At 41.5% G+C, this 24,695-nt stretch overlaps 1 protein-coding gene across 4 annotated transcripts in view; it reads right to left on the bottom strand.

The window, feature by feature from the left end:
• DMXL2 (Dmx like 2) overlaps positions 1-24,695 on the bottom strand; it is a 2,950,233-nt gene that overhangs the window by 1,175,839 nt on the left and 1,749,699 nt on the right. For all 4 annotated transcript variants that reach the window (XR_011279824.1, XR_011279825.1, XM_069624807.1 and 1 more), the window contains exon 25: positions 4,755-4,946. Coding sequence is in view for 2 of the 4 variants with exons in the window: in XM_069624807.1 (XP_069480908.1) it covers positions 4,755-4,946 (192 nt within the window). In the remaining 2 variants the exon portion in view is untranslated. The remainder of the gene's footprint in view (positions 1-4,754; positions 4,947-24,695) is intronic.

Below are 24,695 nucleotides of genomic sequence, written 5' to 3'. Positions count from 1 at the left end.
CAAATCCTCAAGAGCACTGATCTTCCTTGAGGTTTTCCTCTTAATGCAAATGATAACACGTAGTTGACATTGCTTGGTATACTCTCTTGCCAGGACTTCTATACAGTCTTTCAAACACTTATCTTGCCGTTTCTTTCAAACACTTGGCTTTGTCTGGTATACTCTCTTGGCAGGACTTTTATGCATTTACTTTCCCTGCTTTCTCCCAGCTTTCTGACTTGTTTCAGCACAGGTTGTGGCCAACTCGGAAGCTCTCCCTCCCGTCAATCAGCTGTGACAGATTTAAGTTTCCCGGGATGATTGAACAACTTCAAAGACTAGACCGATGTGTTGCTTTCTCAGTGTTAGTCATCTTCATTGCTCGTCCCTCTTTTTTGTCTCAGTTGTCATCATGCTGTTCCTTGTGTGATGGTTGAAGGAGAGTGTTACAATATACCATCAGGGCATGAGGAATAAAGGGAACATCCCTAAAAGTGAATGTGGGATATGTGACTTTCTCCAATGTCGTCGTGTCATCCCCTTTGGGGTCACCTCCCCCCACGGTCCACCTTCACATATCCGTACCCAGGTTCAGAATCAGGTAGCAGCTGCTGTCCCTTGCCACATGGGGAGAGGCTATCCAAGGGAAAGGGGTGATGAAATCATCAGATTCATCACAAGATGCATTTTAAACCCAAATTTCAACAATGTAGTTTAAGAAATTGTTCATTCACAACGAGGCAAAGATACTAGTTTTCCACAAGAAGGGGAAGGACCCAGAAAACCCGAGCTCCTATCGCCCCATAGCCCTAATCAACATAGACGCCAAACTCTACACAAAAATACTGGCCAACAGGCTTTCACCCCTACTACTCAAACTAATCCATCAGGAACAGTCGGGATTCATCCCAAACAGAAAAACCCACGACAACATTAGACGAGTAGTACACCTTATAGAGGAAGTCGGGATCATGAGAACCCCAGCAGCAATCCTGTCAGTGGACGTGGAAAAGCATTCGATCGAGTGGAATGGACCATGCTTTTTGCGACGCTAAAAAAAATGGGCATGGGGAACACATACATAAACATGATTCGAGCCAATTACAACTCACCAACGGCCAGAATAGCAGTAAACGGAGAACTTTCGGACACAATCAGAATAGAAACCACTCCTATACGCTATATTCCTTGAACCACTATTGGCAAAGATCAGAGCGGCCCCACACATAAAGGGAATAGAAATGGGAGTGCGAACACACAAGACAGCGGCATACGCAGACAACATGATGATGACGATTACAGAGCCAACTAAGACACTCCCCCTCCTCATCCAACAGATAGATGATTTCGGAGCAATATCAGGCCTAAAAATTAACAAACAGAAATCGTCAGTAATGGTCCTGGCGGGGGACAAAAGAGAGATTTACAGAAAGACGGAAGAACTTCACCTACAATCAGCGGAAGACGGGGTGAGATACCTCGGAGTCACACTGACACCCACGATAAAGAACCTCTTCACAGGGAACTATCCGAAACTCCTAGAAAACATACAAAGGGATCTGCACAGATGGAACCCGCTGGCAATATCTTGGTGGGACAGAATAACAGTCATTAAGATGACGATACTCCCCAAACTAATGTACTATTTCCAGGCACTCCTCATACGGATTCCGACGATGTTCTTTAAGTCTCTCACCAAAATCGTTACAAAATACATATGGCAAAACAAAAACACCAAGACTTTCGCAACAAGCGCTCACAGCACAAAAAACAGATGGAGGAATGGCGCTCCCGCACTTTAAGAAATATGAGGCAGCACAACTGTGGGTCCTAAACGAATGGATCACCAACACCTCAGACAAATGGTGGAGGGCACAGGACATAGCAAGAACAAACCTGCGCCAAGTACTATGGACTAAACCTGAGCACAGACACCAAAACCTCAAAATAAGTGAGATTATGAGCTCCACCATGGAAGTGTGGGACAGAGCGACAAAGAAGGGAACTCTCACGATAGATCCCGCCCCCTTCATACCAATCCTAGACAACCCAGAATTCCCTCCGGGGGCCGAAAAAGGAGTGTTCCAGAAGTGGAGATCAGCAGAGTGCACAAAAGTGGGAGATCTGATTACAGGCCAACACATCAGAACATTTTCCGAATGCCAAGACCTACTGGGTCTAACAGAAAAGGACAGATACCAATACAATCAGCTCTTTCACTGGCTCAATACGCCAAGAATAACTCACGCATTGACCAGAACACTTACACCATTCGAGACGTACATGATGACCCAAACGGGAGAAAAGAAATTTGTTTCCACTTATACAAATTCATAAACGCACAAACCGAAAATATATCATGGCTGTACATGAAGAAATGGGAAACTACTTTAGGGAAACACATCACGAGGGAACAGTGGACATATATCTGGCAAATAATCCCCAAATGGACACTGGCGATCCAAACAAGAGAAGCATGGACAAAAATAATGATACAATGGCATTACAGCCCAGAAAGACTCCACAGAATGTTCAACACTGCACATCCAAACTGTTGGAGAGGATGCGACACAATAGGAAATTGGAGACATATCTGGTGGGACTGCAAGGAACTGCAACCCTTCTGGTCAGAGGTGAAATCACAAATGCAAAACATCTTTAAGGAAGCGGCGAACCTAGGAGAGGAAGTGTGGATGTGCGGTATGTGGGACCCGAGAGACAGGACACTTACAAAAACCGAAAAGAGAAATTTCATGGGTCTCCTTATAGCAGCCTTGCTAGCAATTGCACAAAAATGGAAACAAAAGTCCCCCCCAACCAAACAAGAATGGCTGCACAGAATATGGACTTATGTGGCAATGGAAAAAATCACTTACAACGTACAAGGGGACAGACAAAGATTTGCAACAGATTGGGGGGAAGCAATAGAATATCTACAAAGCGACTACATGCTCTAATGGTGCCCGCATAAAATCTGCATACTGGACATGTTCACAGGATAATTCGAGAAAGAAAACTGGAGGCAGTGAACCACCTAAGAACTGTACAACCGGTGAAGGGGGATGGGGGGAGGACGAGGGGAGGGTAAATGGGACAATGTTGAGTCCCGATGGTTATGTTCAAAGAAATGCAAATAAAAAAAAAACTTTAAAAAAAAAAAGAAATTGTTCATTCACCAGTGAGAACAACATATACATTGTATAAACAGGACATTTCAGTTTTGGGCAAGTGGGGTTTTTCAGATACAAACCTAACTGAGCAGTTTTCCCACAATAAAATAAAATGTATGATTCAGGCCAAGGCTTTTATTTAGTAGACAGAAGGTTGGCATAGAGCAAATGATTTATCCTCTAGTGCATTATAATAGAGTGGACAATCCTGTTGAAATAGGGAAATACCACAATATTATGTCTCCCGATTGTGGAAGACTTATTGTAGCAGTCTGTCCTACATGTCGTAGCATGAATTCTGGGTACTCTTGACTCATGGGGAAGCCAAGGATTTGATTCACTTCCTCCCAATATCCCAACGTTACAAAGGTATGTGGAGGAAATGGTTAAAACCATATTATATGGCAAATAATATTTGAAACTAAGCTGATGCCATTTCATTGTCAAAGGGAGCTGGTAATGTGTAAAACAATATATGGCATTTATGAAAGATGCCCTGTGGATATGAATGTATCTATTATTGGACTAGCTCAGCTTTAATTGATTTGGCATTTGATGGAAGATAATGCTAATATGTAATTTGCGTTCATATGTGTACATTTAAAAGGCTATTTGTAATTTTTTTTTAATTATTCATCAATTTTACTTCTGAAAATATGTATTGTTGCTAATGTCTTCAAAATTGTAACAAAGAAATCTGAATACAAATCTTACTCACTATGCTAATAATTTTGTTTAACCTCATTCTTTCAGTGTGTTCAGTGTTTTAGTATTATGGCTTTCCCACTCCAGTAAGGGGGCAGAGATGGCTGGTAACGGCCAGCCAGCATGAGCCATTGCAGGAACTAGTGAATTGAGTGCCTCGGCACAGGTTATGAGATGTTACCGGCCATGTTTGCCCACTGCCGGGGCGTGAAAGCCAGTCACACTCCGGGGTTCATCCAGGGTGCGAATGGTATGCTTTTTTCGCCTCAGGAGAGTCGTGCTGCTTGCACAGCCATTTTCCTGAAGGGAAAAACACAAAAAATATACAAAGATGGCCACAACCAAAGGGAAAGGGGATTAAGTCCCTTTTCCATTTCTATGGTGGCTGTCGGAGCAGGAGGTGCAGCGGACATGAGCTCAACGCTCCGGTGCTGCAGGTAAGTAAGGAGAGAGAGGGTGGGGGAGAGGTGTGATTAACTTTGGGGGGTTGGAGAGGCAACAGGTAGAGGCTCCCGGTTTCCTAACCAGATTAAAAATAAAAAAAATAAAAATGGCGCCACCCGGGAAATGGCCTGGTTGGCTGGAACTGTAGGCGGAGAATGTATAGTCTAGCCCACTGTTCCAGCCACCTTATTGGCCAATAGCCCCAGATGCGAATGGCCCATAACAGCAAATGGTTCTCTGATCTGATAATACAGCACACAACCCTAATATTGTTTGCATATGTTTTTAAAAATTGGTTCCCCCATTGCAATATTGACAAAACACTCTTGTTTGTGCTGTATTATCCAATAAAAGGAATTGGCTAATTCTTTTGAAAGATTTTTAAATATGAAAGATTACTTACATTTTCAAATAAAACTGATACTCATCAATAGTAACATAAATTGCAATATTTACCTTTACGTCCCTGCTTTCAGGATGAGGCGGAGATTTCATCTTCATAATAGTGTAAAGAATATCATGGATATGATTATTTAAATACAGCACCGGGTTGGCTATCACAGTCTTGGTGACCGCAATACTTGCGGAAAGCAAAGGTAGTGTTGTTGGTAACGGAAGTGGAGACTGTAGTTGTTTCACAGTAGTTTCCTGTGTCAAAGGTAAACATAACATTTAAGGCATGGCTCTATTTTCCCAAATATGGTAATGTACTTATCAATAATGTATTTCGGAATTCCTTTCCATAAAAGCAATATAAAGCATGAATGCAATTACAATAAAAATCAAATGTTGGAATACATTGGTTCATATAAACAATTTTTGTTAAAATAGAATGCTTTCTTACATCCATTGCCAGTCTCAAAAAATTCATTAAGGCCCACGTCATCAACATAGTATGGCACGATTTAATTAGTAACAATGCAGATTCACAAATCTGTATGTTTATGGCTTCTTAATACTCAGAATGTGTTGATTTCCTTATATAATTATATGCTTAACAAAAGAATGAAACTGTATTTGATATTACAGAGCATTTGAACAAAAAGTGCAAAAGTCGTTCTCCCAGTCTTTCAAATCCCACGATTGCTAAAGTACAGACAACATATAATCTTGTGAAGAACACCCTTAAAAAATGGTGAAAAAAAATCAGATATGCTTGTGATAAGCCAGACATTAAAATGGTGTCCAGAGATTCAAGAGTTTAACAGATTTCATCTCCTACAGTGGTCCATATGGGAATATTTTATTTCATTTACCCTATGTTTGGTTAGATTATTTGTCTCATTTAGGCAATTCAATGCCAACATTTTGGATAGCTATTTTTGTTCAAATTTAATTGATGGGATTTTTAAAGAAACAACCTTACCCTATAAATCATTTAGAAGAATGTGAGTTAACTCAGCCTTTTGGTTCAACCAAATATTCGATAACATGACAGTAAGTCTTATTTTCCTTTCATCTTTACAATAATACTAGAGTCCCAATTGAGAACGGACGGCTTAAGTGGGAGCTGAACTTGAATGGTGCAACATATCACTATTGTGGGGGTTTCTGTAGGGTCTCCGAATTGTCAAAGCCCCAGACCTCTGCGGCATAAAGGGCAGTGGGTTTACATTTTGCTTTAAACATTTTCAAAAGCAAATCGATAGGCTGGCCTTAAAAACTGGCAGCGAAAAGTGATTTCCCTATGAGTGCCCGTACATATTCCCTTCCAATTTCTGAACATGCTTTCAAAGTCTTAAATTAGGTATGAACCTTATGCAAAAGTAATCGAAATCTGCCACCCTCAATACTTTCATTCGCCACCTTAAAAACAAAAAATTGCGAAGACCTACACTTGGGGCATATGCCATCATCTCTGATTACCCAACATTTATCTTTCAGTCAAGGGAAGAAATCTAATCAGAAAAAGCATTACTTAGACACTGTAAGAATTGTGAGGTAAGGGCCACTAGGATTATGGGCTTTATCTAACTTTGGCAGTATCCCAGAGGCAAATCCACAGGGATACCGCATACGCAAATAGCGTTACCGCAACTCAGGCAGGCGCGATTAGCGTGGGATCCCAAGTTGCGGTAAAGCTATAAGTCCCCATTTTTTCAAGAGTCTATAGGACTCTATGGGGCATGCTTGGCAGTATTAGAGTGGTGTAAAGTGGAGGTTTTACCTTCATAAAAAAGCTGGTGGTAAACCTCCCACTTTCCGCACAAACTTGGGATTGGGCAAAGCGGTAATGCAGCGGTAATAGCAATATGGCTGCATTTTTACTGCTCCGCCCAACCCGTGATGACCCCCTATATCATTTGCGCAGTCAAGAATGCACAGGCTAAAAGAGACAATTCATGCATCATCAGCCCGGCAATCCAATCAAAGATACTTTATTGTATAACTCCCAGACTCAGAGCTGCGCGTCTCTGCTTCTCCACACACTCCAGGCTTCCCGTCTGGCTTAGGTCCTCTTGGGTGTTTGTCTGCAACAGATGCTTCTGGAACGCCTGTTCCAGAAGGTAAGTGTCCTGCTCCTTGTACCGTTGACGACCCGTCTCTTCTACTGCTGCCATGATTCGTATCTCCTGCTTCCTCCTGTGAGGGCTTCTCTCTTCATTAAGCCCTTCTTCCCTTTTTATGTTCTGTTCCGATTTGCTTGATACAAATTGACTAGGGAGGTTGTAGTGGTTCAGTGTATTATTCCACATTACTCCACACTTCTTCCTCATCCCAGTACTATAGTCCACATACTTCATGTTCTTCCTCGTCTCAGTATTTCTCGGGGGGGAAGTGATATTGTCTATTCTGCAGATATACATGCAAGTGTGTGGGGTTATGTCCTGTGCAGGGTAACAGGGTGAGGGAGGTTGGGGTCCAATGGTATTATACTGCGTTTCTCCCAAAGTGTCGTCCCTCACCCCATAGGGGGTTTCCCTCCCCATGAGAGCCACTCGCTGAGTGTCATCCCCGGGAGGACTATTGCATAGCGGCCTCACCTCCCTGGCCTCACAGGAAGGGGCTTCCCCCATGGAAGCAGTGATGACAACCTGGTATTTGTCACACCACACATAGGTCAATAACAGGGATTAAAACCAGTGCTCCAGATAAGATTTTGAAGTGAGAGTATTTTACTGACCATTTTTTAAAGTTGGGAGTAAAATGATTTTTTAGAGAGTCAAAATGTAAGTCAGTTTACCACACAGTATTTTTAAGCAAGTAAAAAAAGGGTATAACTGTAAAATAGAAATGTTTTGTGATATATATTTATTTGCAAAAAGTTATTCATGTATCTTCAGATCAGGCAGTTATAATAGAAGAGATTCCTCCTGTGGCACTAAGTGTACTACTAGTCCAAACAAAGCAATGAAGGTGTGTGTTGGGAGTACTTTTACTCCCCATTTTTATTTTTGGGGAGTAAAAGTGACAGATACACCCATTATCTGCAGGGTTGATTAAAACTACCAACTGAACAGTCAGTAAGTAGCCCACATTGTCCTAGAAAACTGTCCCACAGGGCTGCACTTTGAGCAAGGCTCTACAAACCAGTCGGGGCAAAATAATATAAAATCCACCATGTAATCCATTAAGCTACCTGATTTCAGTATAACTGTATTCATGAATTAAAAATGGAGCAATTACAAACAAACAATGGCTGGTTCAGCAAAGTGTAAAGAGGTAAAAAAAAGAGCAGCTCCGTTAACACACAGTCTGACATTAGAAGTATATTGGCCAGAGAGCACGTTGATCATTCATGTCAGATTTCTGTGAGTTGTACCACTGTCTAATCCTCCTTCCCATTGCTCCGTTGGTTTCAATCAAGTCACATACCAAGAATCCAGACGCCACAAAAAAAATAACATGATGACGCAACATTAAACACATTAGTCTACTGCATAACCAAGTTCAAGGCAAGTAAAGTGCAAAGTTCCTTGTCACTGGGTTCTCACCAATCAGCATATGACTGATTAAATGATGCCCACATCTAAACTTATTTCATTTTTCTCCTTTCTTGCCACATCACCTTTTCACATTTGGCTAAAAGCTGGAGGGCCACAATACAATTTTCTAGATGTGGCTTTTTTCCTTTAAAAAAATAAAAACTTTGCATTCTTCACTGCCACTAGCTCTTTATAAACCCAACAATGAAGTTTCTGACTGACAGAGGAACTACCCTCAAACTAGTGCAGGATAGCCAAAGCTGAGTTTGTAAAGCATATTGTAAAGCACTACTGCCCTTAATCCTATTACAATCCTGATGAGTACTCCTTAGGTCACCCTCTTACTGAAGCGTCTCCGACCTTGTTTACATTCTTAGAAACTCAACTTTTCCAATAGGTCATTTTATTATCAATCTGCAACCTAAAGTTGTATCGTAGCGAGGCCTCCTCGTGTGGCCAGAGTATTTTCTCATTCTCCCTTAACCCAAGTTGCTCAGAGTGGGGGCAACTGCCTAGTTAACATATGTTATTCAGCCTGAACGGCCAAACCGAGTAGGCTTCCATATACACCAAAAGAGCTCCATTTCTGAATCAAGCAGCCAATAAAAGGCCTTTGTGGTACCTTTCAAGGACAGGGTATCCATTTCCTCCCTGTTTAATACTGCATTTGAGAACACAGCATGGATAGTTCAGTACGTTCCACTCTCGCGACAAGAACATTCAAAATTGAACGCAAGGCCCTTTGGGTAGCTTGTCATGCAGTGGATGGGAAACAGAGTAACTCTTCAACCAAATAATGGAACCAACTCAGGAAGATGGCAAAGGTTTTCTGTTTTAATAAAACAGAGTTACAATGGACATCAACAGACGTTCGCTCAAGATCTCAGATCATACATAAAATTACATTTATAAAGCAAAAATGTGTAAAACTTTATGTCATACTACGTGGCAAATAAGAGAAACCTATGAGGGGTTGTGGTACACTCAAGGGGAACATCTAAGTATACTTTCCATAAGGGGTTGTGTTGCGATTGGGTCTCTACTGTCAGGTGGACATCTTGTGCCCACCTCTAGTGCAAGTCATCTTCATCATTATTAAGTACACAGTATATCATTGGCTCTCAAACTATAAGGTCCTCCGTTATATGGCCCTCTACAATTGGTTGGCACACTCGTGCCAGTCTGGAACACTGGGCTCACTAGTAGCACTTAAGCTCATACCCCAGGTGCCAGGAGGTGGACTTGACTGTACCTCCCCACCCAATTAGCCCAACGTCTCTCTTCACCCATGCCTTCTGCCATGAAGATTGTATTTGAACTTGGTCTTGCAAAGTATCCTTGTCTCTGGGAATATAAAGGAGTGCAGGCCTGTACTATCGTTATTCTGGAACTCCTTGCCCGCTTCTTTTTCCATCCTTGGCTCACATGACAGGAGACCATGATCTGGACTCTTTTGCAGCATTTAATTGTCTTAAATGAATAAAACTTGGCACTTATGATGTTCTTTCTTTGCACCTTAACAAGGGATGATTCAGCATATCATGTTCACTGCCTTCAAGAATAGATAACCAGTCTTGGCTGCTTCAGCCTTGACACCAGGCCAGACAGCCCTTCCAGACTCCTCCATGATGTTGGTTAATTCTTGGCTGCGACACAGCTCTCGACTCTTTTGTTCATGGGTTTAAGCTTACTAAAGTTATGACACTGATGTCCAATTTCTCTACAATGGCATCCTCACTTGCAGTCTATTCACTACTTATAGCCAGCTTCTAAGATTACTTGATCTACTTGCATTGCTGCATCTGACCAATTATTAAACGTCTTGCATTTTCTGTAGTGCTCTTCACACGTGCAATCTTCTTTTCGCATATGAACGTTTACTCGATTCTTTATTTTTGTCATCACTTTCTATAAGGGTCATAAATCTTCTTCACCTAGTCTTCTCTGTGCATCACACTTCGCTTCTTGTGATGTCACCAGCTCCTTTTTTACTCTTTTCATACAAGTTAGGGAATTACCTCCATTAGATTGTCATCTCTTCGAGAGTATGTCTGATAGGGTTTTCTTAATGGATACCTTTTCTGAAAGACTCACCGCAGAATGGTCACACCTGCTGGTGTCAAGCATGGTACAATCTCAGGCCTGCTACATACAGGTGGGAGGGGGGGGGCAGTACTTCCTGCAGAGGCATTCGGCTGTTACTCAACAAAATCTTTACCCATCATTTTGAAAAAATGCTTACCAAATGTCAGGGAAAAAGATACATAAAACCAATGCCACAGATCAATGTATTGACAATTTTGACTCCTTACAAATTGGCAAATACCCCCCCAAAAAATAGGCAGTAAAAATACTCACAACAAAAAATGAAAACTGGCACGTAGAAGCTTTTCCCCCTCTTTTCCCACACACAGCTCTGTGGATATGTTTGGACCAGTAGGGCCAAAGGATGAAACTACTATTGTAACTGTCTGATCAGAAGAAGTAAACGTTCATATTTTAACGTGCATGAATAAGTGCAAAGAAATATTTATTACAAAACATTTGTCTTTTAATGAAAACATACTTTTACTTGCTTATAAAATACTCACATGGGGAAAGGGACTTACTTTTCTACTCCCTAAAATATAATTTTACCCACACTTTTAAACAATCAGGAGTAAAATAAAGCCAGTTAAAAAAATCTTATCTGGAACACTGATTATAACCATATGTATCTCACCCCAAATGCCCAATGTCCCTTTCCATAGCCTTGACCAGCTTTTCCAGCTTCATTTCCAGGGTCGGACCCAGCACTTGGGAGGAACAGACATTAAGATGACCATGTCATCTGCATACATCACGATCATGTATTCTACCTCCTCACATGTAATTTATATAACCACTTGACTGTTTTATGCAGCTGCAATATTAAACCAGATGGGCAAAATGGGACATTCTTGTCTAGTACCCCACCCTAAAAGGAATGCATCTAATATCATTTCACTTGCGGAGTCCCCTGCTTCCACACCCATTTGATTTGATTGGATTGTTTATTTGTATAGCACCTATACACAATGTAGTTCAAAGCACTTCAAGGAGGGAGGGAGCATGGGAGAATACAATTACATTCTTACAGTCATTGAAAAAATTAGAATATGAAAAAAATCAGCCTGATGACATTTCAGATAGTGCAAGTGCAAAGGAACAGTTAAGGTGAAGAGGGGGAGGGAAGAATGAGACAAACCAGCAGTAATATTTCAATGCCTGACAACAATTGTTGTACTGCATGAGTAACAAGAGGAGGGGTAGGGGCGGAGGGGGGTTGTGGAGAGAGGCAGGAGGAGAGGAACAAACAAACAACTATCATAGTAGGTCAAATGACGATTCAGAGTAGTACTAGGGGGGAGTGGGAGGAGTACACAAGGAGGGAAGGGGGGACAGGCAAGCTGCTATCAGAGGTCAAGGGACAAATGATAGAGTAAGTGCTAATGGACATAAAAAGGGGGGGAGAAAGTGGGGCTGCAAGACAGATGGAGGGGGAAAGAAGCGGGGGTGGGAGGGTGGAACCCATATGGGTGGAACCCATAATACAAGCAATCGAATATTCCTATAAAGCAATGACCAAAAACCGACCTACTCAGGGTAAATCCTTTACCAGTCATTTTCAACACATCGATCATCCTGCAATATTGTTTAATGAATCCCGCTTGCAAGAAATGAGCAATTTTGTTTGCACAGCATTCTTATCAACTAGCTAATATTTTAGGATATATTTTTACGTCATGTTCAGGAAAATTATGGCGTGATCGGTTCGCATTTCGTATGGTCCCTGCCAGACCTCAAGATCAGCGTCAACAGTGCTACCCTCATAGAAAGGCAGGGCTCCACACACTCTAGAAGATGGCCTCAGGGAGTTACTAGTGATTAGTTGGCCCAATACAGCAATTAGTTCTTCAAGACTGATCTCTATTCGTGTCGTGTTATCTTCAGTTGACCGGGTTGCGAGCTAGAACTTCTGAAAGAGCAAGAACACCTACGGCAAGATCAGTATCCTTGTCTATGAATACAATTTCTTGTAGTAGTTGTGAAAGCGCTCCCACACATATTCTTACAAAGCACCTGGAGACAGCCCCTAGGTGGTAGTGGTACGCATTAGAAGTCAATATAACATAACTTGTTGTCATCAGTGTGGTGTGGTCATCGACCACACTAGCTAATTTTTCACATTCAAACATCCCTTGTATATGAAGGAAAGATCAATGTTCGGCCGGGTGATTAACATAATTCATTTGCCTGATTCAAACTCTGTTTGGTGCAGGTGAGAAAACAGATGAATGTCAATACTTTTCTGTACAATTTCACTCAATTCCCATTTGTAAAAACAGCCTCATTAGCCAAATCTCCCTTCCTGATCTTTCTTAAACCAATTAGTCCTGATGTGACAGCATCTGGCCTGCATCCTTAAAACTCTGTCCCATTCCATCAAAATCAGTCTGAAATCTATGTGTATGGTTTGACTCTGATTTGCATATGGTTACTCAAGTAAACAAAGTGACTAGCTGTCACGTCATTCTGCCGTGGTGCCTTTGGACATGATGGTCTTACTGCCATTAGCGTGCCGTCATGTTCAGTCTAAGCGTGTGGCTGCGCTCTAGTTGTTTTCCAATATGGCCGCCGCCAGCTGGGAATTCTATCCTCTGCACTTTCGCTGCAGCGCGCTGCAACCACGCTGTATCCTCACTACGGGTAAGACGCTTGTAGGGTATCCCCTGTGTTTATTCTCCACTCCGGCTTTTGCCTCCGGTGGCCCTCCTTTCCTCTCTCTCTCTCTGGTCCCATTTGTGGAGTCTCGTTTTCTCACTGGAGTCTCCATCTACTCTTGCTTTCCCCCTTGGATTTGCTGTCAGTCCTCTTGTTTCAGGGAATCGCTTCAGGATCTGCAAAACCTTGCCTTCCTGATTAGCAATTGAATTGACCTATGTGACATTTTAACAGACTTCTTGTCTTGATAAACACCCATGAGGGTTGGAACACGTGTCAGCTGGAACTAGAATTAAATAACTTTGATCTTAAACACAACTAGTTACGGTTGACATTCTTGATACTAAACAAACCTTACATGGAAAATCATTTGCTCACCCAGTGCCGCAGTGACAAGGGTTCTCCGCCCCTACCCCCCTTATCTTGTTTAAACCCAATTCGGGACAGAATGGTCTCTCTTGAACACACACAGCCGGGTCCTTTTACAATCATTTACTGATCACCACAGCGGTCTTCATATTCTAGTGTCCTACTTGGCCTTTACAATAAAAAGGTATTTGGATTATTTTTAATTCCCAGTCTGGATCCAGCTGATGAACACTTTTGTATCAAGTTGCCCAACTTATTGTAATGTCATGTATCTTGGTCCTCCGAAGGAGCTTATTAAGCTGAAGTATATTTAAAATGCTGCTTCTGGACTGTTATTTCATCAGAGTCTCTGAAATCATATTTTGGTTGCCCTCCAAGAATTACAATGGCTGCCTAGCACTGGCGCATTTCGAGCAAGGGCTTCGTAAGGGCTGATTGTGCTGAGGAACCTCTGCTCACTCGTGCAGTATATCGTGACTTTGTGATTTGAAAACAGCAATTTTCTTCTGCTACGGTGATCACATGTTTGTGAGAGCTCCGCCTCCGCATCCCAGCAACCCCTACTTCTGTGCTGATCGTGCTGAGGGTTGCAAGGGTAAGCCTCACTACTGTAATTACATAGTTGATACTATTGTTACTCTGTTTTTTAACAAGTAAATACCACTGTGACCTTGATACTAGAAAAATAACTCTAATGGTTAAATTATGTAATTTACGCAGCAACATGCCCCCGGTGGAACCGCTAACTGGCTGCCCGTATGACTTTTATACAACACCAAAACGGGTTGTACAAGGTGCTCCCTCTCGTGTCTCCACTCGCGGCAGATCATTGTCGCATATGAGCGATATTCAGTTGTTTTACTCCGATGGTCTGCCTACGATGGACTGAGATTTCACGAGGGGGACTGAGAAAACTTTGAGACCAGTGTGTGACAAGGTGCAAGTGATTGCAGTGATCCTAGAAAAAAAAAAAATCACACCTGCATCCACTGCAGTTGATCTATGCACGCCTTCAGATTCATTATTAGCTGCTTTTACCAAATCTAACTTGCTAGCTGACTATGCATTGCCCGCAAAACCCAAAACTACAATTGACGTCTTAATACACACAGAACCCTTACAAATACAAGCAACTAATGCTTCTGAGGACACGTGTCCCCCCATTAGGTGATGACATAGAAATGAAAGATGTCGCCCCACATGTAATAAATCACACTCCACCACCGGCAGATAGAAAAACGGAAAAACATCCGAATGAACGAGTGGACGCCGAACATTTATCGCAATCACCAGTAATGTTCCCACAGTCCTCATGGAATCATCAGTTTTGTCTATATCTTTCACACAACCCTCCCCCAAACACCAAAAGCATGACAATCTTGCCCCATTAAATTCACAAAATGCACACAGGATGATACCTACAGAAATAACGCTACAAGCTATGAACACGGCATCGTTTTCATTCGCCAAATTATATGCAACTTTGGATGCACGAATAACTGATCAGAATTTTCGATTAAGAGAGCTATTAGAGAACAAAACTGTGGTAGCAACTGACAATGGAAATGTGGCTATTACTAGTATATGTGTGCACAAAGAGAAATCTGTCAAGGCAATAGATATTAGAAATATTGCCATCAACATGGTGGATGAGAAGAACGTCCAACAGGGAGAAGGGTCAAACAAGTTGTGTGTGAATGAAATAAAGGCGAGTTCAGGATGTGTGATGCACGATGACGGTGAAATAGAAATAATTGAACAAAAGGAGAAGGGGAAAGCAGTAAAAGAAATGGCTCCAGGACAAGTGAATCTACGCCCTCCATCTAATAATGCGACGTATAACACCTCTAGCGCTACTAGTAAAGGTAAAAAACCTGTTGCTGAGCACCTACTGACAAAAAAAACTAAAAATCAGAAAATAACAAAAATGCAAAAGAACAGAAATTCTAGACAATTCGTGAAACAGTTGTCTTTACCTGATAAAAGAAGTCAATAGAAGAGTGCAGCCATTGTGCGTAAATATACCGCTATAACCAGAAACAAGACTGCCACACTAATGAAAAAGTTGGCCGTAAAAGAAAACGGAACTCCGGTGAACTCGAATCTTAGGTATGATCCATTAGACAACTTGGTTGATGAAGTAGCAAAAATTGAACAAGTTGGTGTCACATTAAGAACATATCCACCCTCACAGGTAGTCCAGCTGAAAGAATTAGGGGGCGATATAGTGAATGAGTCTCAAGGTCACTCATTTATGACCTTGGAAAGTAGGCGGGAAGAAATTCTAAAATCAATGGGCATTTTTATGTCTCGACAACAACCTAGCTGTAAATCAAATGTCGCTGGATTATGTGATCTCAAGAGTAATGCAATAGGGTCACATAACCCTACCGCAAATGAGCTGACAACTCGTCAGAATAACACTTTCTATGGTGCAGGGCCATCTTTTGCTGGTGCCAACCTCGTTGCCCAAAATAAGAAAAAATTAAACGAAAGTCAGCACGAAGAATCGACACAATAAATGCAGTGACTCAACTCATGTGAGCTCAATTCTACAATGCTGGGGTGGAGAGTTCGGCTTGTATGATTTAAATCGATCTTCGGTACTGAACATACTACACAATACTTTGAATTTACAGGGCACGAAATCTGATGACATATCACAAATTGAGTTCATTCATGACCATGATAGATCAGTAGTAAAGATGTGGATGTTGTCGGCTTTAGTTAAATACACAATTTGGCAAGCAAAGGATGAAATATACCATCTAGGGTTTCTTCTTTTAAACCCGGGAGTAATACCAAATGTAGCCAATATCTATCCAAACATCCAACAAAGAAAGGTACAGTTTGCTACAGGAACAAACAGCCCTCTAACTGTAAAATGTTTTACAGGCAATGACAAGCAAATTAGAGCGGTGTCATGCTCCTCGGTTAGAAATGGGACAAATAGATGTTAGCTGACTAACAAGGAAAGGAATCGGACCATAAACTTAGCTTCTTGGAACACTCGTAGGCCATGCTCACTTAACGACATATACGTCTATCCTGGCCCAGTTTGACATTATTATGCTGCAAGAAGTGTGGCTTAAGTCACCTCCTGTCTGGGAAAATCATCCGGTCACACTGTTACCGGCTATCAATCAAGCCAGGGGACGACCAAAGGCCGGTCTCATAACCGCTGTTAAACTCTTGAGTGGCCTAAAAGTTGAAGCATGGTCATCGCCAAATAGCTTTATGCAGCTGGTGCGGGTTGTATCAAAAAACAACAATTGCTTGTCTGAACTTGTATTGGAGCCATCTGAGTATCTCGGATAGCCGATTCTTTAGAGACTTGATGCTTTGTCTAAACATGATTGATAAAAGACATACTGTCATAGCCAGTGACTTGAATATGAATTGTGTGAATGAAAAAAGTGGGAAGTTGAAGGAGACTGAAGAAATGGAAGAGTCTAATGAGGAGAGAGGATTTAACCTGATCAATGGTGCGGTGCTAGGTGATATTCCACCACAGACAACTTGGCATCAAGGCAATCTGTCTTCTACGATTGAGTCCATTTACACCGACACCGGGTTATTTTGTAAAGTCACCACCTTTAAAGTGTTAGATCAGTCAAAGAGTGATCATAACATTCTACATCTAACATGGGTATGGCCAAAGAGGATTGGAGAAAATAACCAGCAAAGATACACTAACGGCCTAGCCCTCTCAGCGAAGGGTAAACCGTTTAGATGGGCTCTCATCACCCTAAATGATTTTCTTGCAGCTGTATCGTATCCAAAAGACATCTTAGATCCCAATATTCACTATTTGGATGGGGAATATGTTGCCATCTTGCAGCTATTTAAAATTGAAGGACAATCAACGTAAGGGAAAAAGAAGCCGCACGAGCATGTGTATGATGAAGAGATTAGAAATAGAAAAGTCAAACTCCAGAAGGAATTGCGGTCCATATTGCAGCTGAATGTCCCTGATAAAGCACAGCTGATACCAAGGTGCAAAAATAGATACAATAATTGGATAAAACAACATAAAGCGACTATGATAATAAAAGAGGCCCAAACTATGCTGCATACTATAGTCTAAGAATTCTGCTTTAGTATGGGGCCTAATAAAAACAATATATGGGGGTAAACAATCGGTAACTCAAATCAATGCAGTGCCAGAGGAAATATGGGTTCAGTATTATGATTCACTATATGCTGAAGTGCATGTGCCGACCTCATATGTGAATAAGGACTCTAATGAAAACTAACAGCTTGTTTTTGATGACTTAGATATTGTAATGCATATCAAAAAATTAAGCAAATCGAGAGCACTGGGGCCCAACGGCTATCTAACATCATGCTGAGAAATAATCCAGAAGCATGGGCCGTGATATTGCGAACAATATTCAATCAAGTCATAGGCAGCAAAAAAATACCTCATTCATGGCAGAAGTCAATTATAGTCCCCATTTATAAGAAGGGGGACAGATTGGATCCAAGAAACTACAGACCAATCGCATTACTTGATGCTCCGGGGAAGATTTTTGCGCAACTGGTCTTAAAAGATTTCAATAAATGGTCCAAAGAAGCCGGTATTAATGATCCCTTTCAAACGGGATTTGTAGTAGGCTTAGGCACTACGGTCAACTTACAGGTATTGCATGCCATTAAACAACATGAACTGCAAGTAAAACGAGCAGTCTGTATGGCCTTTATTGACTTCCAGACTGCGTTCGACTCGATATCGAGGAGACTTCTATTTAACAAACTGGCAAAAAGTTTGTGACCTAAGTACATGCTGCACTGGATCATTGAATTCCACTCTAAAACCTCAATCCAAGTACGGCTGACAATGGACGGAACATTGTCCAAAACCATCAGCACATATAAAGGCCTAAAACAGGGTTGCCTTTTGGCTTCCACCCTATTTAACTATTTAATATCGGACGTGGTGAAGGATTTCAGGGAAGTAACAGCAGATGCACCACATCTTGGAGCGCATGCAGTCCCTTGGTTGTTTTATGCTGATGACCTGGTATTATTGGCTGAAACACCAAGGGGCCTGCAGGCCTTACTTGATCAACTAGGGAAATATGTTAAACATAACGATTTAATCCTACATGTATCCAAAACGAAAACTATGAAGATTGTACCCAATAATAAGACCAGGACATCTCTTTACGTATGGTCGTTATTGTCCCAGACTCTGGAAAATGTAACTCAGTATAAATATCTGGGATTAAATGTAAATGTATACATCTCTGATGTTCCGTACATTGACGAACTAAAACGAAAAGTCAGAACTGCCACCTCACAGGCCTCTATAATTAATCAGAAATACGGCACCTTTTCACTAAAACCAATACTTATGTATTACTGTCAAAAGGCGGTGCTGACGGTGCTATATGGTGCCGAGACTAGATCATGGAAGAATGAGATGTCCTGGGTGAGATTGGAAGGGCAGTTTTGGAAAAATATATTGCATGTGCCTAAAGCAGTTCAAATGTGCTTAATACAGTACGAGATGGGACTATCTTCTCTATACTGCATGTATATGTGGAGACTATGTAGTCTGTACCGGAAATGCTTAATGAGTCGCCAAGAAAATAGAATTCTGCACGTTTTATCAACGTACATGAAGACAACCAATCACAAGGCTATGGTCACTTGGCGAGAAAGAGTTGAATCTTTTCTGCAAGATGCAGAGGTTTCGGTTGAACTATTACTAACAAATACTGATAGAGCGAAGGAAAAAATCCTGATATGGGACTGGATCAACACATATGAGCAATGTCAAAACATTAAACACGCAGAGGTGTACAAAATTATTGCAAAGAAAATAAACGCCAGAAATGTATGTGCTAAAATTTCCAGGCAAAAAATCTAGAGACTCTTTCTTAAGATTTAGATTGAATCTATGGCATACGAAAAATGTTCTAGCTAAATGGAGACTCATTACGAGGAAGGATGATTTCTGTCGCTTTTGTGAGGGCTGTAGCACTTCCGAAAACTTGGTTCATTTTATTGCAGAATGACCGATGTTGCTAGACAAAAGAATTGCATATTTTAAAGCTCACTTTGAAGCTTATAGCTTTCTATCCATTGAAAAGTTTTGGCACCTTGTATATCACACAGATAACAAAAGTAAGATTAGCAGTTGTCAATTATTTGACAGTGCTGAACCTAAAAGATGGTTAATAGGTGAACTTCTAATGACAGCTTTTCTTCTTCATCTTAATGTAAAATGCAACAATGCAAAATGTAATTTTATTTTGTATTTTCAAGTTTATATATTGCCTGTTTGTTTTAAAATTTCCAATGTGATGAAAAGATAAATTTTACTCCTTTTATGTTTTGTACTAATGTATTGAAAAGTTGATTTATCAACTGTAGCAATAATATTTTTTTAAAAAAACACTGGCTGCCTATGCCTAAACGGTTTTAGTTTACATCTCTGTGCTTGGTACACATACCCCTCAACAACAAAATACCTTCTTTCATCTGTATTTGTCTTTCTCCCTATATTTCAGGCAGGCATCTCAGCTCAAACTCAGCTGGCCTGCTAGCTATCACCAGGTTTAAATATCAATGATGGGGTGGTTGTTCCTTTACTGTTCTGGCATCAACATTGTGAAATGCGCTTTCTCCATGTCTACGTTCTTTTGAAGTTCATCTTGAATTTAGACATTACTTGAAAACCTTTTGCTTCTGTAACCTTCCTACGGTAGCACTGGTTTTAAGATGTTAGTGCCATGTTGACCCTTCCAAGGCAACTTGTTGCGCTCTACAAATATGTACCTACCAATCTATCACTGAGAGTCTAGTCTAGATCACAGTTTAAATTACCACCTAGAGCATTTGAGATGTCCTTGTAAAACCGACCACTGGCCCTACATGGTATATATACTAACACAAGTATGACGGGGCAGTCCTCTATCAACATTTCAATGAGCACAAACCTCTGCTCTGCATACCCAATGATATTGCCCACTTTGTACCTAAAGTCTTTGTGGAGTGATACATTCAGCTCATGATTTACTTTCAGAATAGATTGTGATCTCGAGGGTATATTTCACATTTAAAAGATAGGAGCAGTCAGGGTCAACTAAGTGTCCCCTGCATAAGGACCATCTCTTCTTTAACCTCCCTATCCAGGTTATAAATTGTGCTTACAGCTGCAGCCGGGTGGCAGTAACAATGCAAAGCAAAAGTAGGGAGAAGATCACAGAGTCCCAACTGAGCTCTCACTACCCGATTGTTCAAGTGGGACACTGTAAGGCCTAAATTCACAGTCCCGAGGACTCGTCTAACTCAGTTTCATTCATGCATTACAAATGCAGGTACATTTAAGTACTCATACCACTACCCCCTTACAGCCTGACCGGACTCAAAATCAGAACGCGTGTGGTTAATTACCGACCATGTAGGGATTAATTTGGGTACTTTGGGTGTGTGGTGGAGGGTTACAGAAATGGACCACGAGGAAACAACTGCACAGTCGAAAGGCTGATGTGCAACTGAGGGTCAAAACTATCTCAGTGACTACTACTATTTGGAATGTTGCTAATACTGGGTGGTTTTATAGGGTGGGCTAATGTGAGAATTGCACTGTGAATCCTAAACCTACATTTAGTGATTATAAACTTGATAGGATGTGGGCTTTCTGAGACAAGGGTGAAGATCAGTGAATGGCATTTGTAAATAATGGTACTTTTAAGGGGCAGACTGGTAAACTAGCACCAATATCGATATTTATGTTTGTATGACTATGTTTCGGTCTACTGACATTTTATGCATATTATGCATCTGAATTAAGGTTGCATGGTACTCAGGACGTAACACTGAAAGGATGACATCTGAGGTCAAGGAGCAAATTCAACTTCCATATTATGGGCATTGCCGTGACCCCAGCACAACCTCGTAAGCGTTAGGATGGGGGTACATTGGCTAACCAACCCAATTCCATTTGAAGCCTGGAATGTAACAAGTACTCACTCAACAGTCAAACAAATTAACTGTAAATGAGATTGTTACATGTTAATTCAGTTAGAATTCTAGATTTGTCTGGGTGCCGGTTTCCTCACAAAGCGAGATTCAACTCTTCAAGTGCTTAAAACTCAAATTACTGACAACATTGTATGTTGTGAGCCTAGTAGCAGTTCAATATCTCCTGACTTAACACTACTGTTTCCAGAAAGTCACAGACATAAACTGATGCCTACCCCTCAATATGGCACGAAAATAAGTGTGCTATATAAACATGGGCCAGCAGACCTTCACCTAGGGACTCGACAGCAGAAAGCAACATAATGCACTATGCCCCTACACACTATTAGTTGCAGGGTTTGGGGGGGCATTAGGGACATAATTCAGATTTAAATTACTAAATCCAGCATATCAGATACTGCAGTGTAGAGTATCATAACTAAAAGAAATATATTGAGAATTGTATATTTCTATCATAAAATTACATCTATACATCAAATTGGGAAATGTTAGCAATCAAACGCTCAAAAAACACTTGTCACATAATAAAGTGAAAAAATAAAATAAACATGCTACCACCAAGTGAAAACAATATTTTTATACAGAAATATGCATACTCACAACTAGTATAATGTATCTTAACACAATATACTACATACATACAATTGTACACTTAGGTAACAGTACCCAGTATAATACATACCTATCTAGCAAATCCAAAAGGACAAAAAATCACTGTTCACAATAATTCGGTGAAACAGGAAAAAATGTACTGTTTAAACAGCTGCAGTATGGATACGTGTTAAGGCTATGGGATATTTTGGCTACGAGACTCAGCCTATGGCAGAGGAGCTCAGTGGAGGCTTGGGGTCTATTTGGCTGTTGGCCAAGGAACTCGGTGGGCCACATGGAAGGGGGCGAGTGTTGCAGGGAGGATTACGCAATGTGCATCTGTGAATGAGCAGTGCGTCAACAGCTGATTTTGCAAATGCTGTACTCTTGGCGACTACTGCACAGTTAAACTTTCTCCAATGTGTCATTTGTCTCAATGTAAATGTATAGTGTTTCTACAGCATTAAGCGCCTCCCTTGCTTGTCACCGGGGCTCATATGTGCCTTAGCAGCAGATACCCTAAATGAAGTGTCTCTTGCAAGAGACCGACTAAATGTGTTGCTGAATACAGGGGCTTATGATGCCCAGAAGTTTGACATTTTATTAAACAAATATAACCCCTGCAGAAACCAAAGAAGTTACCTAACACACACATTCAATGAACTGTGGTTTGCTGTGTTCTTACAATTCTTAACCCAAATAACTATTATATTTAACACACCGATTTGTGAAACAATAGGATGAAAATGTGTTAAATATTTCACAAGTACACTATGCACAGATCAGATACACAAGACAGACTAAAATGTAATTCCAAACCCTAAAAAGACCCACTCAATAACAAGTGTATCCTTTCAAATAAAATAATGATTCAAATTTACAAAAACAAACACATTGCCAGAAATGTAAAATATGGTTTACAACAATAGGGAGCTAGCTCAGTTATACACACCTTCCAATTATCCAGGTGTAATATTACAGAAACATCAGAATTGCATGGGAAGTTCAACTTCATTTTTTTAAAACGATAATTTCCCCAAATATCAGGCCAAATGTTTTCGTTTCGGCAAAATAGTTATTAGTTATACTCTTCATTCATCTGGTCCTTAAGCAGAAAAAAGTGAGTGAAAAATAAGTATGAATTTCTTTATCCAAATCAGTTGTACTTGGAATACCAGGACAATTCTGTGGATACTGTAGCTCATCCAACCTACTGTTGCAGTGCAGCCCCACAGTAAGCGTCAAAGCAGAGTAACATAACAATGAAAGGAGGGGACCAGTCCGTCACTCATGCTAGTGTGGTATGGTAATGTTTATTTGTAAAGCGCCTATGCACAAGGCAAGTGTTTCAAGGCGCTGAAGGAGGAAGAGAACAGGGGAGAAAAACAACAGTCATTCAGAGCCCTTGAGTTTCTAACGATACCCAGTCTGCCCAGGCAGATTACTTAATTAAACTTGCATGCAATACAATAAACAGTGTAGATCACAAATAGGTCTGACGACGATTCTGCAGTTTAGAGGCGCAACCATGCAGGAGGGGAGACAGGGACGAAAAAATAGACGATCTTCAGGCAGGGTATGTTCAGATCGTGCAAGTGCACAGACGGTACAGGAGAGGGGAGAGGGAGGATGACAAGCGCAGGGGGGAGGGATTGGGGGAATCCAGATCCCCAAGTTGGTCAGAAACTGGGTACGTGCTGAGAGATGCCGGTCACAATGTGTAATTGACTGAGTGCAGAAGCAATGAGGCAAGTGCTGGAGGACTGACAAGGATGCCGGGGACCTGTGAGACTGAGGTACTCACGGGGCCAGTCAGCATGCTGTGTGGAAAGGGAGGGAGAGAGGGATCGAGCGGACAGAGGTCAGCAGGGTAGAGGGAGAGTGAAGGAAGTGAAAGAGAGAAATGTCTTAAGGAGTTTCTGGAACCTAAGATCAGGCTCAAGACGGAGGGCGGCAGGGAGGCTATTCCAGAAGGAGGCCCCTGCTGAGGATAAAGATCTCGAAAAAAATCTCTGCTTAGAGAACCGGCTCACTTGCATATGGTTGGAGGTAGATGAGCGGAGAGCTCTGGAGGGACAGTATTTAGGAAGGCATCAGTGAAGATAGGTGGGTCCTAGGCCCCACAAAGCCTTGTGGACAATGCAAAGGGTCTTGAACTTGATCCTTGCAGCCATGGGAGCCAGTGAAGGGATTTCAGCGCTGGAGAGATGCAGTCCCTGGGCTTGAGGCCAAGGAGAAGTCTTGCGGCTCTGTTCTGGATGAGTTGCAGATGGCGCAGAGCAGAGGCAGGGAGGTTGAGAAAGAGGCTGTTGCAATAGTGGAGCCTTGAGAAAGACCTCACTGGAGTGATCCAAACAAGTAGTCTTCTTACTAATGGATCTTCCCCTCCTCATATGCCACCTAGGCTCCCAGCTCAGTCCTGTGGTGTGGTGTGGTGTTTAATGCTGCTTTAGTGGAGTGCCTGAAAGTTCGAGGAAGAGGAAGCTAATGCAAGGCAGCATGTGAACCTTGTATGTGCTCCAGGGCAGAATGAAGGAAGATGTGAGGGGTGGAGTCCTTTTGCCTTTGAAACCTAGGGCCTTGGTCTAACAAAAGTGAATCCATTTACCTCTTGAAAGAGATCAACCCAAGGGCAGAAGTAGGCTTCAAATCCACAATAGTCTGGAGCAGAGGGTCAAGGTGTGTGTAGGGGTGTGTAGGTGTGTGTGGTGTGTATAGGTAGAGGTGTGTGTGTGTGTGTGTGTGTGTGTATATATATATATACATATATATA

The sequence above is a fragment of the Ambystoma mexicanum genome, chromosome 11 (assembly GCF_040938575.1).
Source record: "Ambystoma mexicanum isolate Mex_15411 chromosome 11, UKY_AmexF1_1, whole genome shotgun sequence".
NCBI classification, from domain to species: Eukaryota; Metazoa; Chordata; class Amphibia; order Caudata; family Ambystomatidae; genus Ambystoma; species Ambystoma mexicanum.
Note: the sequence above shows the minus strand (reverse complement) of the source record. Positions and strands in the feature narration are given on the sequence as shown.